The sequence below is a fragment of the Cariama cristata genome, unplaced genomic scaffold, assembly GCF_000690535.1.
Source record: "Cariama cristata isolate BGI_N322 unplaced genomic scaffold, ASM69053v1 scaffold13218, whole genome shotgun sequence".
NCBI lineage: Eukaryota > Metazoa > Chordata > Aves > Cariamiformes > Cariamidae > Cariama > Cariama cristata.
In genome coordinates this window covers 1-13757 of record NW_009632913.1, presented here as the reverse complement: position 1 = coordinate 13757, position 13757 = coordinate 1, and the positions used below count along the sequence as shown (strand labels likewise).

Here is a 13757-nt window from a genome sequence, read left to right as displayed (position 1 = left end):
GCCTTCCAGACAGCTCTTGCACCCACGGGAGATGCACGGCTTGTCCCTGCCATCACTTCTGCCCAGCTGTGCCCATCTCAGGGGAGGTGTCAGCACGGGTTGCTGGCACAGCATGGCACGGCACGGCTCGGCACGCTCCGGAGAAAGCACCAGGGCACAGAAAGGCACCATTTCATCACCGAGAGAAGGGATTTTCTTGATCAGACAACTTTAATACTCTCTTTTGGTAGTGTAATTTAGTTATTATCACTTCGCTGTTAATCCCCGCTCACGGTTTAACACAACACAGAGCCAGCTGCCAACTGTCAGGCACGGTGACAGCATGGTAGCCGTGGCAGCCTTGCTATCAGCACTGAGAAAAGCCAGGCTTCTGGTTGTATGTCCCATGCGATCCATACGGATGGACGGCCTCTGCTTGCCTATCTCCCCTTGTATGTCTTGTCTTTAAATTGTTCTGAGAGAGAGAGAGAGATATTCTGGTATATATCACATATATACATGATGCAATGAAGTCGACAGGGAGAAAGCTATGAAGTTTCTTATGAAATGTAACCCCTTAACCACGCAATTCTGTTTTGCATGAAAAAAATTTGATCTATGTCAGTATCAACCAAATCTATTTGGCACCGTATGCCAGAGAGTGTGGATGATCCCTAAGTACAATTTCCACGCCATTTCTCCTTTAAGCTATATAAACTGACCGTAATCCTGTTAATCCTCGTGTTTTTGCATAAAATATGTAACATTTTAAAGTCTATAGGCAAATCAGGATACAACCCATGCAGATGTCTGTGGCAAAATTAGAAATAAACTTTATAATGAAAACATTAGTGTAATATTTGATCTTGTAAAAAAATTTGCATAACTATCTCAGACATTTTAATCTCCTAACGTTATCATTTTGAATATGAGAAAAAGCCTTTCAAAACCGTGTTTGGTGTAAATATCCTATTTTCGTTTACAGTTCTTGTGATATCATTGGAAATAACTTTCTTCATTTGCGGTCTGCTGTTTGCCCTGGTTGTAGAAGAATGGGTTTGGGATTACGCTGTAACAGTTACTATTATTCATATCATCATAACTTCAGTTGGTAAGTAGGCTTACTGCTAAATATATGCACAGTATCACAAATTGAAGGACCAATCAACTATGATTCATCTACCGTATTACTGGACTAACTTAACATTTCCTTAAAGCTAAATAAATACGTATCTCTATTTTCCACCCATTTGACTCACGCAGGTATTTAAATCCTGCCATTTAACACTCAAATCTGGTTTTGTTGCAGAACTTTAAAACACTATTTTCTTATTAAAAAATCAGAGTTTTAGTTCATAATCTAACGGTTCATATCAAACACATCCAGCCTAGACACAATTTCAGCATCGGGGAGGTGTGCTTTTCTCTAAAACAAGAAATTAATAGTTGTCCATGTCCTGACACTTCTAAGATCTACTCATTAACACTTCAGCTCTAGTTCAGAGTAAAAATGAGGCTAGCTTCAGCAAAGCCAATTCAAAGTTTTTAAGTTAGATCATTTGAACTAAATCTCATTGAGGAAAATAAAGCATTTTACCAAAGCAATTTTTTTCCTGAAACTCTTCCCGTCAAAGGAAAGAAAAGTAAAAGAATTGGCTGCTTTAAATGAGACTCGTCATCAGTTTTCGCCCACACCTAGTGACCTGCTCCCTCTTCTCATGCTGTTTAGCAGAATGCTGCTAGGGCTGATTAGGCAATATTTTTTAACCCTTAATCCTTGCTAGTATCCATTTGGGGATTCTTTTCTCCTATAACAATGAGCTTAGTATTTTTATTTTAGAATCTAGAAATAGGAAAAATATCACTGACAAATTAGGACTCCCTCCCTACTACATAATAGTTCGTCTTCTGTTTTCCAAGGCTTTGTCCATTTGCCTTTTAGCACTTTATAGAGACGGGGACTCCCCAGTTCCCACGACAAGTTAAGTTGGAGACCAACAGAGACTTCATCTAAAAAAGTTAAGCATAATTTTTCATCTACTGAAAAATTCATCTACTTTCCTGGAATTTAAACTACTGTTATTCCTTGTGAATAACTTCTGTATTTAAATCCAGGAATTTATAAAAACTACAACAAAAACTGCTTTGTATATAACTTATACAGGAAGGAATCTTCGATCATTATATTAGATGATGCATTTTGATGTTCAAACAATGCCAGATTTGTTATTGTTCCTTTCAGATTGCCAACCAAACCTCTGCTGGCTGACCGAGCTGCCAGCACATGCGGTGTGCCTCCCAGCTCACTGTACTACCTCTACAGTCCTGCCAGCGCTTTTTTTTTTTTTTTTTGGGGGGGGGGGGTGTTGGGGGAATATTGGGTCCTATAATAGCCCTGTAGTTGATCGTACAGCGGGGCTGTGGGTCAGCTTGCGTGAGGCAGGGGCAGTGCCTGGCCCAGGCGAGAGCACGGTGGGCATCAGTGGTAGCTGGCGGTGCACAGCCCCAACCCACCTGTCATGCCCGGCATCACCCGTTCAACTGAAAATACCAGGCAGCCTCATTTATCTGGAGTGCAGCAATACATAGGCACTCTACCAGGGATTGGTGTCTCTGTTGTGCTAAACCGTGTATAGGTAAGTAATCAAAAAGGCATTTCTTCCACAGAGGGCCTAAGAGCTCTGTTAACACACACTTAGTAGGTTTAAGACGTGCCTTCCAGTGGGATCGCTCACCAGGCTAAGCTTAATGGTACGGCCAAGCATCTGAATGATCAGGACCTAAATATGCACTTGCAATTTCAATAAATGTAAAGTATATAATTTATGAAACATAACTAAGCAGACCTTTGATAACATAATGTAATGTTTGCATGTCCCCATCCTTATTATTCAAAAATTTACATTTCTCCTTTTCTTCTTCTTGCAGTTATGTCTGAATTCCCCTTGATGTTACACTGGTGGCTGGCATTAGGTATAATTACATTCTTTAAAGTTTAAGTTGTTAGATTCAGTGTAGAAAATTAGTATTCACAGTATGAATTGTTTCTATTAAATGTCTGTTGTCTAGCTAATTTGAGAATTGTCAACATTTAAAGAAGAAATATATCCTTTTCACTTATGCTTCTTTTAATGACACAGGCAAGTAACGCTGCGCTAACATTTGCCTTGCCTTAAAAAAATCTTCTGTTTTAAGACCAGAATGTACTCAGCTTATGTTAATCTTGCTAACAAACAGCAGATACGCTCACATTCTTCAAATAAATCATGATTCAGTCCTGACTAATCAAACTATCTCACTTAATTCAGATGTCAAAAAGACAATTCTCCAAACTAGTCTTCCTTGGTACCCTTTATAATCAATGGAAGGAAACAGGCACCTTCAGAGGCCATTTTTATTAACACTATGCACAAGTACTTATGATAGGTGAGATAAATCCCAGGCATCACATTTCCTTAGAGTGAATAGCGAGCCTACATTTCTGAATGATTAATTTTCTGTAAAATTAAAAGCGTAGCTTTGTACTAGAATATATTATCTTGAAAAACAGTTAAGGGAAAAGGACTGGCTTCTGTTCTTCTTTCTGATATGATGGATAACAAGGGTCGACAGCTGCAGTAAATTCCTAAATGATGGGGACAGGCAAATAAATTCCCTGTCCTGCAGCTGGTTTTGCATCAGTGGCTGTTGGGGCTGATATCTTTGTAGGTGGTTAAAGCCTTTGGCAAAATGTTTAAGTAGACAAGCTATTTTTTAGAAAAAAATGGAGATAAAAGAGTGTCTGTTTAAAGTTTTATTGTAACATTTGTATTCTGCTATAAAAATTAATATAAAATAGTCATATATTTTCTTTCAGGATCTGGAGTAATCTCAATGATTTGTGGAGGACAGATTTTGGCATACTGCTTGTTCAAAGACAACTTCATTTACCCAATTCTGGATGATTTTTGAAAAGGAAAATTAGAACTTACCTTTATATTTTTATGGTTTCATTAACAGCATAATTAAAATGAAGTTAGCAACTGTCTAATTGTAAGGCTAATATTTAGCTTACCAGACCTCTTGTATCATGCAGTTGTTTGCAATGTCATCACTTTTAGCTGCTCTACGTAATCACTTTTAGCTTTTGTATGTGCATGTTCCATTAAGCAAATAATTAGATACATTGTGTCTTTTTTAAAAACAAATAAACCATAGGGAGGATAAGAGCAATGATGCAACACTTTTGCAAAATCCTGTAAGGAGAAGGAAAAACCAGATTTGCATGTGATGTTTTTAGGGTGCTTGTTATCTATTGTATTTTCTGAAATGCTGACTCTAATCTAGGCTGGAGTCTGACTTCTCACAAGTGCTGCAAAACTTTAAAGTCACCCTATCTGGCATAAATCACTGTAGGTTTAAAGCAGTCTTTACTAGCGAACCCCTGGCAAAGAAGAATCCGTGAACAGCACATGGCTCTGCATTTCTTCCCATCTTAAAGCACCCACCTGAAAGCTGCCCAAGACAACAGCAGGCCGATGTATAATCCCCAAAGTTTGGTTGACACCCCCTTGCTTCCAGGGGTGCTACAGACAAATATTTTCTACAATAGCTTTGGCTAGTCTCTCTTTTGCTAGTGATCCATTTATGGGCTGGCTGTGCTGGATCGAGGAGAGGCAAATACTACTGACAGCCTCTTTTGTACACGTCCCTTTCTTTCTCCCTCAACTGCAAGAGGCCAATGCCAAAGTGTGAACTTATGGCTAGTGGTAATTAAAAACAACAAACAAGCCACAGCAGTGGCTTCAAGCAACTCTTTATGTCTTTAACCATAATAAAGTTGTAACAGGAAAATTGCTAGAAGGCAACTTCATCTTAAATACGATATCAGTGATTGGATTTCCACTGCAGTTTGTTTAGAAGAGCTCGATTGCTGCTTGCACAGGACTGCTAGATGTTGCATTTGCCTTAACCTTACTCAACAGACAATGCCTCTGAAGAATCAGTCCCCTGTTGATCTAATCAAACATCTTCAAATGTAGTGCAAGTTTTATAATATTCAATTAAGTTTCAATACTGAAAGTACATACACAGTGAGAAGCACGTTTCAGAAGACTCCCAAAAGAATGAGTTTGTCTCTCATCAATGATAGATACCTAAGACATTTTAGAGACAAACCAGATATGTAAATCCATAGCATTGAATAGATGTAGACTTTACAAGTTGTTCAGCGTAATACGCTGTGTACTGCAGTCAGCAGAGATAATTCCAGTGAGTCAATTAACTGAGCCGTGCCGATCACTGGTTTGAATCATGGGCCGTTTTCAATTTGATGGATTTGTATCTCCAGAAACATTAGCGTGCAGATAACTGAATGGTATTATGTGTTTGAAAAACATTTGCACATTTCTTCCAGATTTGTTTCAATTCCAAACTATAAAAATGGATGGGAAGGAAGTACCATCTAATGTAAATTCATACCTCTGTCCTCGTCCTCACGCAGTTTGTGTGTGTAGGTAGTGTGCCATGTGGCAGAACACGAGTGGATTAGATATAAAGTTAATCCACGAGTGGAACAAGTTTCCATTTTTAACCTGACAGGATTTTCCTCTACGCATGTCAGCCCAGCTGCAGGTTATAGCAGCGCTGTTGCCCAGTCTTGACATTTTTAACTTCTGTTTTCTATTTAAAATCTTAAATCACCAGCAAGAGATACCTCCAGACTAATGTGAAGAGTGCATTAGTCCCAGGATTTCTCCAAAGCATGTACAACTAGGGCAGTGCTAGAAAAACAATCACAGCAAGAACTCTCTTGAGGATTAAAAGCCTTAGTCCAGCTATTAGAGAGTCATTAGCTTTTTGCATTACTTTCAGATACAGAGTGGTGAGACAATTTCAACATTATTTATTTCATCTTTTCCATTACTTTTACGGCAAGCACCAACGATAAACATTACACATAATGTTTAAAGTGTAGACAAAGTTCCCATTATACAAATAAATATTCATTGTGTAAGCAATATGAGCTATATCTGTGTGGGCATTACCTGGTTAGAAGCCTTCAGAGATAATATCTAATACTGTGTCATTTCTATCTGATACATCAAAATGGTACTTTTGAATATGACAAACCTGTCTGTTTCTGGAACAATAATAAACTGACCCACTTGAGCAATTTGCATGCGACTAATTGATAACAGTCAAGACAGGTGGGAAAAAAATGCTGCTGGAGGAAAAGAATGGCGTTGTATACGTTTCACAACAGACCTGCCAAAGACTACAAGAAAAGATGGCTACAGAAAGGAAAAGGAAAACAGAAAATTGCAACAGGGACACGTGTTTGAAAGAAAGGCACAATGAGAGCAAGAAATGAGAAGACAGAAATGGTCAAGATCAGTGAAAGAAGAAATAATCTGCAAACTGAACTTGAAGCACTGGAGTCTCATGGCATGAGACTTGTATGCCATTTGTATGCCGCAATCCGTTTTTCCGCTGATGTATACATAACCCTAGGAAAGGTGGTCTCCACACCCCCAGTTACAACTATAATCCGTGATGTTATGCCTGCAGCTTCTGCCCCAGGATTTTCAGAATTCTTTGCTCTCTGACTCAGCCAGGCATAGGAATATTGTCTAAATTAGTTGATGTGGGCTTGGTGTTATTTAACCCCTTATGATACAGTCTAGTAGTCATGAGTTTGCACAGGTATCAGTGGAGGTGTTGACAATCTACAAAACATTACAAGCAGATGGAGACTTTATCCACTTCCTGGCACAGTTTGCAGGGAAGAAGGTTAGAAGTTGCAAACATTAGCTACAGAAATCAATGGAACAGTACACAAATGGCATACCTTAATAATACCACACTTAGAGTCATTTTAAGTTGGGTTTTTTTTTTCAGAGGCAAGAAACTACTTTTCATCATATCCAACCACCTACTGAGACAGATTATAGTTCTCCTCAGTTCAGCCCTCTAAATGGCTTTGCATTAATTCTTGTTCCAAATGGTGAAACGTCTTACTCGTAACAAAGAATCTGAGTGAAATGTGGTTTTTTGGAGACTCTAAGCATATATTCCTAGGCTAATAGCACTGCCTTCAATGTAATGTCAAAGGGTAAACAAATTAAAAAAGTTGTTCCAGGACCAGCAAACTAACTCAAATGTGTAAAAACAGCCAAATATCAAACTATGGAGTACAGAAAATGTAATGATTTTTAGTTGGCATTTTTGTGAAAATATAGTTTTAAATACTTAAAATTTCCTAGTGAAGTAAAGAGCTGATTATTCAAACTAAGTCTCTGTAAATTGTTTGATCATCATTTCGATCTCTTTTGTATTCAAACTTAAAAAAGCAAGAAAAACAAAACCCTACAGTACTCATTATTTCTGTATTCCTAAAACCACTAACAACTGCTGCACCAATAAATACAGAAAACACAGTATGAATAATACTAGATCACCAGCAATGGGCAGATGAGTCACCTGACAGCAGTCTCCTACGCTGGATATTCATGCACAGGATTCCTGTGGCCCATAGTCTCTTGACTAGAAATACTCATCGTGACTGAGTGAGCTTCATTAAATTGAGAAAAGATGTGAAAGCCTTACACATTCTACATTCCATCATCTGGTATGTATGTTGTCACACCATAAAGTTAGATGCTTGTTAATATCGACAGGTATTTAAAGCTTTATTTAAATATTTTGTATCTTCCAAATGTGACTTACTTAGAATAGTTATTTCTTGGCTTAAGATCCTGTGTAATGATCCATCTGCTCACTAATGGCTAATACTCTAATCTCTCCTTTTTGTGAGCTAATCACAGCCCCAGACAGCATGCACTCTCTCGTTAGATGTCAGAGAGGATAAAGGTCTTAGGAATGGTTATAAAATTTGATGGTGTAATTAATATCTTTATTATTGGCTTTAAACCTTTTAGTGTGAGGCTATGATTTCAAGACGCAGACCTGTGCCTGAACCTCTCCTCTGCTCAGGGAGAATGATGTGGATCCCTTTAGAGTCCCCCTTAAGATGCACCAGGATAATTATGCCTATGTTGTAGGGCAGGCATGCTCTGTGATGGACTTACATCCTGTTCCATCCATTCTCCAGTTCAGGGGACCAAATGAATACCCAGCAGTCATCTCCCAGCTCGTACACTCAGGTTGCCTCTGCCAACAAGTGTGAAAGAAGGGAAAGATGTGTGCTTGGATGCCATCCTGACATGTAGGTGTAGCATGGCATTGGCTTGGACTGGGGATTTGGGAAGCGATACTAGGACACCAACTATGGACAACCAAAATCTGAGGAAAGGCCTTGGATCCCATCTTTTAAGGCTGCCTACCCCTAGAAAACAGTCGCAATCAAATATAAGGATGATGGTTGAAATTGGAGCCTGTAAGAAATATGCAAGGTACTTTCAGTCTCTTGCTGTCGTTGTCCTAAATCAAAGATAGTCACAGCCTGGCCATTACTGTTCCATATTTTCCAATGAAAATAAATCCTAATATGAAATTATTTGCTGTGGATTTGCAAAGTGATTTGTAAACAGATGGTCCACTCCTGTTTCCAACAGCAAAGATCCTGCTGTCTTTACTGGAGCCATACTCTATATCAAAGGGCCACTTTTACACACACAGACCCTCTCTCAGAGCGATCTTGTCACCAGATTGTCAGCATCAAAAGGAGAAGTGTTCAAATAAAATGTGGGTGATGGCAAAATGCTCAAATACATTAAGAATTACCAATTTCCTAGCAGTCTTCAGACACCTTTGCACTGAAATTACATCTACGTCAGTCACTTTCAAAATACACTGAAAAAGCGCTTCGATTCACTTCATAAACCTTGATAGGAGTACACACAAAGATGTACCATTAAAAATGACAAAAAAGATCAATGTGTTTGATATCTCATATGGTATTAACTGAAAAAAATTGTACATATTAGCCAAAATACATGAGCAAATTCAACAGCAAATCATATTTCCATTCATTGGAATTTAGCATTTAAAATTAATCTGAATTCTAAGGAATTGTTTTAACACTACTTCACCAGAAAATTACAGTGAATCCTATGAAAGGGGGGAGTATTCCTTAGTACACTCCCAGGAGAGAGAAGAGCAGGCAGTGAGTGGCAAAGGCAGAGGGAAGAGGGTGTTTCAAGAATGTAGGTGCTTCAATGTCCAGGAAGAATGAAAGAGAACTTACAGGATATGAACCAACTTACCTAGCCGGGAGCAATTTTCCATTCTAATGGGAGATGTGCTGATAACTAGATCCTGGCAAAATTTTTCAGTAAATCATTGAGACCCAAAAATTCATTTTACGACAGCCAAAACCATCTGTGAACACAGTTAATTGTATTTCGCTTGAAAAAGCAAAAAGGTGAAGAGTGCCAATGCCTGTCCATTTGAGCCCCACTAGATCTCAGTTGTTCAGGTGAGACTCACATGGGTACCCACAAGCAGAGAACAAGGGGGCTGCAATACAGCGGATACATTCAAATCTAAAGCAGCAAACTCTCTAGATCAAATTCATCAGTCAATCATTTGGTGTGCCATATTTTCCAGCAGCTTTTTAAGCATGCAACCCTTGCTTTAGAAGTAAATTTTATTTCCTGAACATTTGCCATTGAATCATTTAAAGAAAAATGCAAGTTGTAATTGAAAAGCAACTACTGTTTTCCATTGTCAGGAAATGAAACATCGGGTCTGCGGGTTTTGAGCAAGTAAAATCAGTCGTGATTAAAAACAAAGTTGCATTAAACTGAACTTTCCTCACAAAAATCTGCTTAGACCAGAAGGTATTTTTATTGAAAAAAAAATTTCCCAAATGATAATGTTTCATACCTTATTTGTTGTATGTATTTTTAGAATGTGTTATGTATCACTAGATAACATTTGCAGACTGTTCCAGTTGCCGAGGTAACTATGTTATTTTAATGATCAGTGGAGAGGATCATTATGTAAAACATTATGTTAATTTCAAACGCAGAAAATTGATGTCTTGCTGTTACCTTGAAGCTGCACCTTTTTTTTTTTTCCCCTGCAGAGTGCCTTTTTCCATGAAAATTACTGGTACGGCTAAGTGCTCAAGGATCCTTTTCATACTGATTCAGGTTGGCTTTGGAGGCAAATAAGGCAAAAATGACACCTGACAACAAACTAACGGCAGAGGAACAAATCTCAAACCACCATAGTTTGTATAGAAATAGTACAGGAAAAATTGTTCCATATATTCTTAACTAATATACATGGACAGTTGGCGGGAATTTCAGGAAGCACATATCTAATAAAATTTAATTTTTAACTTTGAAATACATTATTGCTTAGTTAAGGAAAGCAAATTATAAAGCACATGTAGGTATTGTTTATGATGAAGTATGTGTAAGTATTGTCCATGATACAGACCAACTGATGAAGAGATTAAAAAACTGACATTAAACTTTTGCTGCTTATATATCTACTAGATTACCAGATTATAGCAGCAGTACAAATGCCATGCACTTATGATTTTATTGCAACCATAAATGCTCCTTCTGATGCTGCAGTGAGAACCTTGCTGATGTTCGTGTCGTTCATGGTGCATTTCTGTTCTCAAACCTGCTTTCTTCATCAAAAAACCCCCATACGTTTCAAAATTATCAAAACTAAGTCTCACACAAATTCTGGGGCTCGTAATGACAATTGCTGCTATAGCACACCAGCCTCACAAACCTAAATTGTCTCAAATGCAACTCAGTTTTGTCACCAGAATTTTCTTTTGCCTCTTCTCTGGAGCGCTGCCTACAGATTGTGTTAAATTATGAACGCTTTATTCTCTAGGTACAACTGGATGCTTTTATGTGTTAGAACATATGCTCAAGACATCTGAGAGCTCCCATATTCTCCTGACACTTCATCATAATCACCTGATCCATTTTAGAGTCAGTGAACTCTTCTGACAATACTCAAAGTGCATTTTGATGGAGACTATATTTATAGGGACCGTACCTCTTCACTCTATGGAGCTTATCCGAATCCTTTCCTAAGGATTTCCTCTGCTGGCAAAGCTCTGGCTTCAAAAGGCAGTAGCTCTTTCTCAACTTCTTTACCCATAATTACATCTGTTACACTGGTCTTCTTCTATTTCAACCTCACTACCCCGACATGCTTTTCTGACATGCTGAGGTTTGCCAACTTGTATACATCCTAAGGACTGCAAGCCAAAAATATAAGAATGTGAAAAAACAGAATTGTATTAAATCAACTGGATACTGTAAAAAGAACATACAATGATACAGCTGGGAATAAGCCATCTATTAACTAATAGGATTAGGAATGAATTTCCCCCTTCCAACAGCTTATGCCTCACTTGTCCACTATGTGCGACCAAATACCTTATCCTGAAAAGCTTTGCTTTCATCCTTAGGATGGTGAAAATAGTGGACTAAATTTTCAGTCCTTGGAATGATTTGAAACTTTCTGATCGGTAGCTTTCTGCTAGAAAATACCGACTACACAAAATCTAAAAGTTTCAAGGAAAAATACTTTTATTTTAGAAATTTGTTGACAGAATATAATCAAAACACGTATGTTATCTTATTGACTACTGAAATACACTGGAACATGATGTAATAAAGTAAGTAAAATAACGGAATAAAGTGAAGCAATACTGAAACAAAACTCCTAAAGTGTGTGTTTTATTTCAAACATTTTGACAGGTCCTTTTAGAAATTATAAACCAGACTTTTCAGAATTTTTGTTTCATGGAAAGTTTAAATTCTTGCAGGGAAAAACAGAAAAAAACATGAATATGTCAGATCAATTTTTAGCCTAGTAAGATGATTCATATGTTTTTGGGAACAAGCACTTTGAATTATAACAGTGTTAGATCACAGCTCATCAGATTTCTAATCTTTCTGCAAACAAATTTGTTATATGAATAAATACAAGCATAGAATTAGCAAGTAAAGATTAGTTAAAGAATGCTAATGAGAAATAATTAGTTTTAAGAAGAAATATGAAAAGGGGGATCATTAAGTACAAAAAAAGAAGCCAGCTGTGTTAAATGTGCTCAAGGTGAAACACTCTACCTTTGCTCCACTGATGGAGCACAGCTGTAAATGGTGTAGAGAGCAGCACAGAGCGTGCGAACAAGTCAGCAAGTGAAGAGCACATATTTTGGAGCTCTAATTGACATGAGCTGAGACATATAAGAAGTACAGAAAGAATTTATAGGGAGTAAACTAACATTAATGAAAACAAGAAGCTTGAGGATATGGGATATAAAACCATATGTACAATGGGCCAAAAATATTCAAGTTGCAGTATTTAACCACTACAAAAAAAAAATATCTATTTTAACTATCTGCATCATCTCCTGTATGTTTACAGAATCTCTGTATTCTGTCTGACTCACCATCAAAAACTAAACACATTTTCTCACAAGTCTGATACTGTCAAGAACATGCAGACAGAAGGGATTAGACTACAGCAAACCACTGAGTTAAAATTCTTACCGTCTATGGGGATTTCCAGTCAGTTCTTCCTAGAAAAGCTGAAATACAATTTACAGTAGCCAGCTTATTCAAGAGGGTACAGCAACTGAATAGTAACTTGCAGGTGCAACTTTCTAATTTGTACCAAATACCGAAGTTATATCTTTGTGGCACTACTTACTTCTCAGCTATCCACAGTTCCCAAATACTTCCTAGTGAATTGGAAACATTTCATGTACTGTGACTTCTCTTTGCTTCTAAGTTTCAGTAATTTGAATGCTACCAACACAATGAAATGTTTCATTTGAGTAAGTCATTAAATCAAGCATTCTAAGTCAGAAAATATGGAAGACATTTTTGTTTGCAACTTTTCCTCATACAAGTTAATGTGTGCATTATGATCATCTTTGAATTACATTTAGTACATACTGCTTTTTCAAGGGTCTTGCCTGGTTCAGTGCCCAGGGTGGATACACAAGTAGAGGAGAGTAAGGCTGAAGGGATATTCTCAATTTGGAGTGCACCAGAAACTAAGCAATAATCATAGATTTGAAAACCTGGAGTTACTATTCTGATCATCTGCTCTGTGATCATCTAGGCTGATCTCCACAGAAACAAAGACCACATAATTTTCTCCATAACCCCAGTGAAACAGGTGTACAGATTATTTATATGTGGTTTATATGAGGAAGTCATCTGTTGTAGAGCTAAAATTTCCAGAGATCCAAGATCCAGTAGTGCTTTATATAAATCGTTTCAGTGTTTCAGTACCCTTATCGTAACACAAAAGGTGCTTCATCGTTTGCAGCCTGTATTTATCTTAGCTTCTGCTTCAGTCCTTTGGTTCTCCTTAGGTCTTTGGTAGATTAAAGAGCTCTCTGCTATGACAAATCCTCCTGCGTAGGCGCTTACATGCCATAATCAAATCACCTCTTCTTCCTCCATCCTTCACTGAGCCGAATGGGGTGACGGCGCCAAGTTTCGTACAGCCAGGCAGGTTGCCCAGACCTGCAATCATTCCCCTTGCTCCTCACTGAACTCTTCCCCACCGAGCACCCTTTGAAAGAACAGACACACACCGTAAAGGACGAGATCGTTTTCCTACTCCCACGGGGCGCTCCCACCCTCACAGCTTCCATCCTGTGCTCTCCCACACAGCACAGGGTCCTCCGGCCCACACCCCCAGCCATCCCCATCCCTAACACACCCCTGGGCGCTCGATCTCCCCTCGCCACCCCTGGCCGGGGCGCTGGGCATCCCTGTCCAGCTCGCAGGGGAGAGGGGCGTCCACCTCAGAAGCAAGCTGAGGGCCTGCCGGCC

General features: G+C 38.5%; 1 protein-coding gene across 1 annotated transcript; it reads left to right on the top strand.

Moving 5' to 3' along the window:
* Positions 1-322: 322 nt before the first annotated feature.
* Positions 323-3930, top strand: TMEM244 (transmembrane protein 244). Its single transcript, XM_009706556.1, has 4 exons — positions 323-431; positions 965-1090; positions 2908-2952; positions 3836-3930. The coding sequence occupies exons 1-4, from the start codon at positions 323-325 to the stop codon at positions 3928-3930; spliced, it is 375 nt and encodes a 124-aa protein (XP_009704858.1).
* Positions 3931-13757: the final 9827 nt, after the last annotated feature.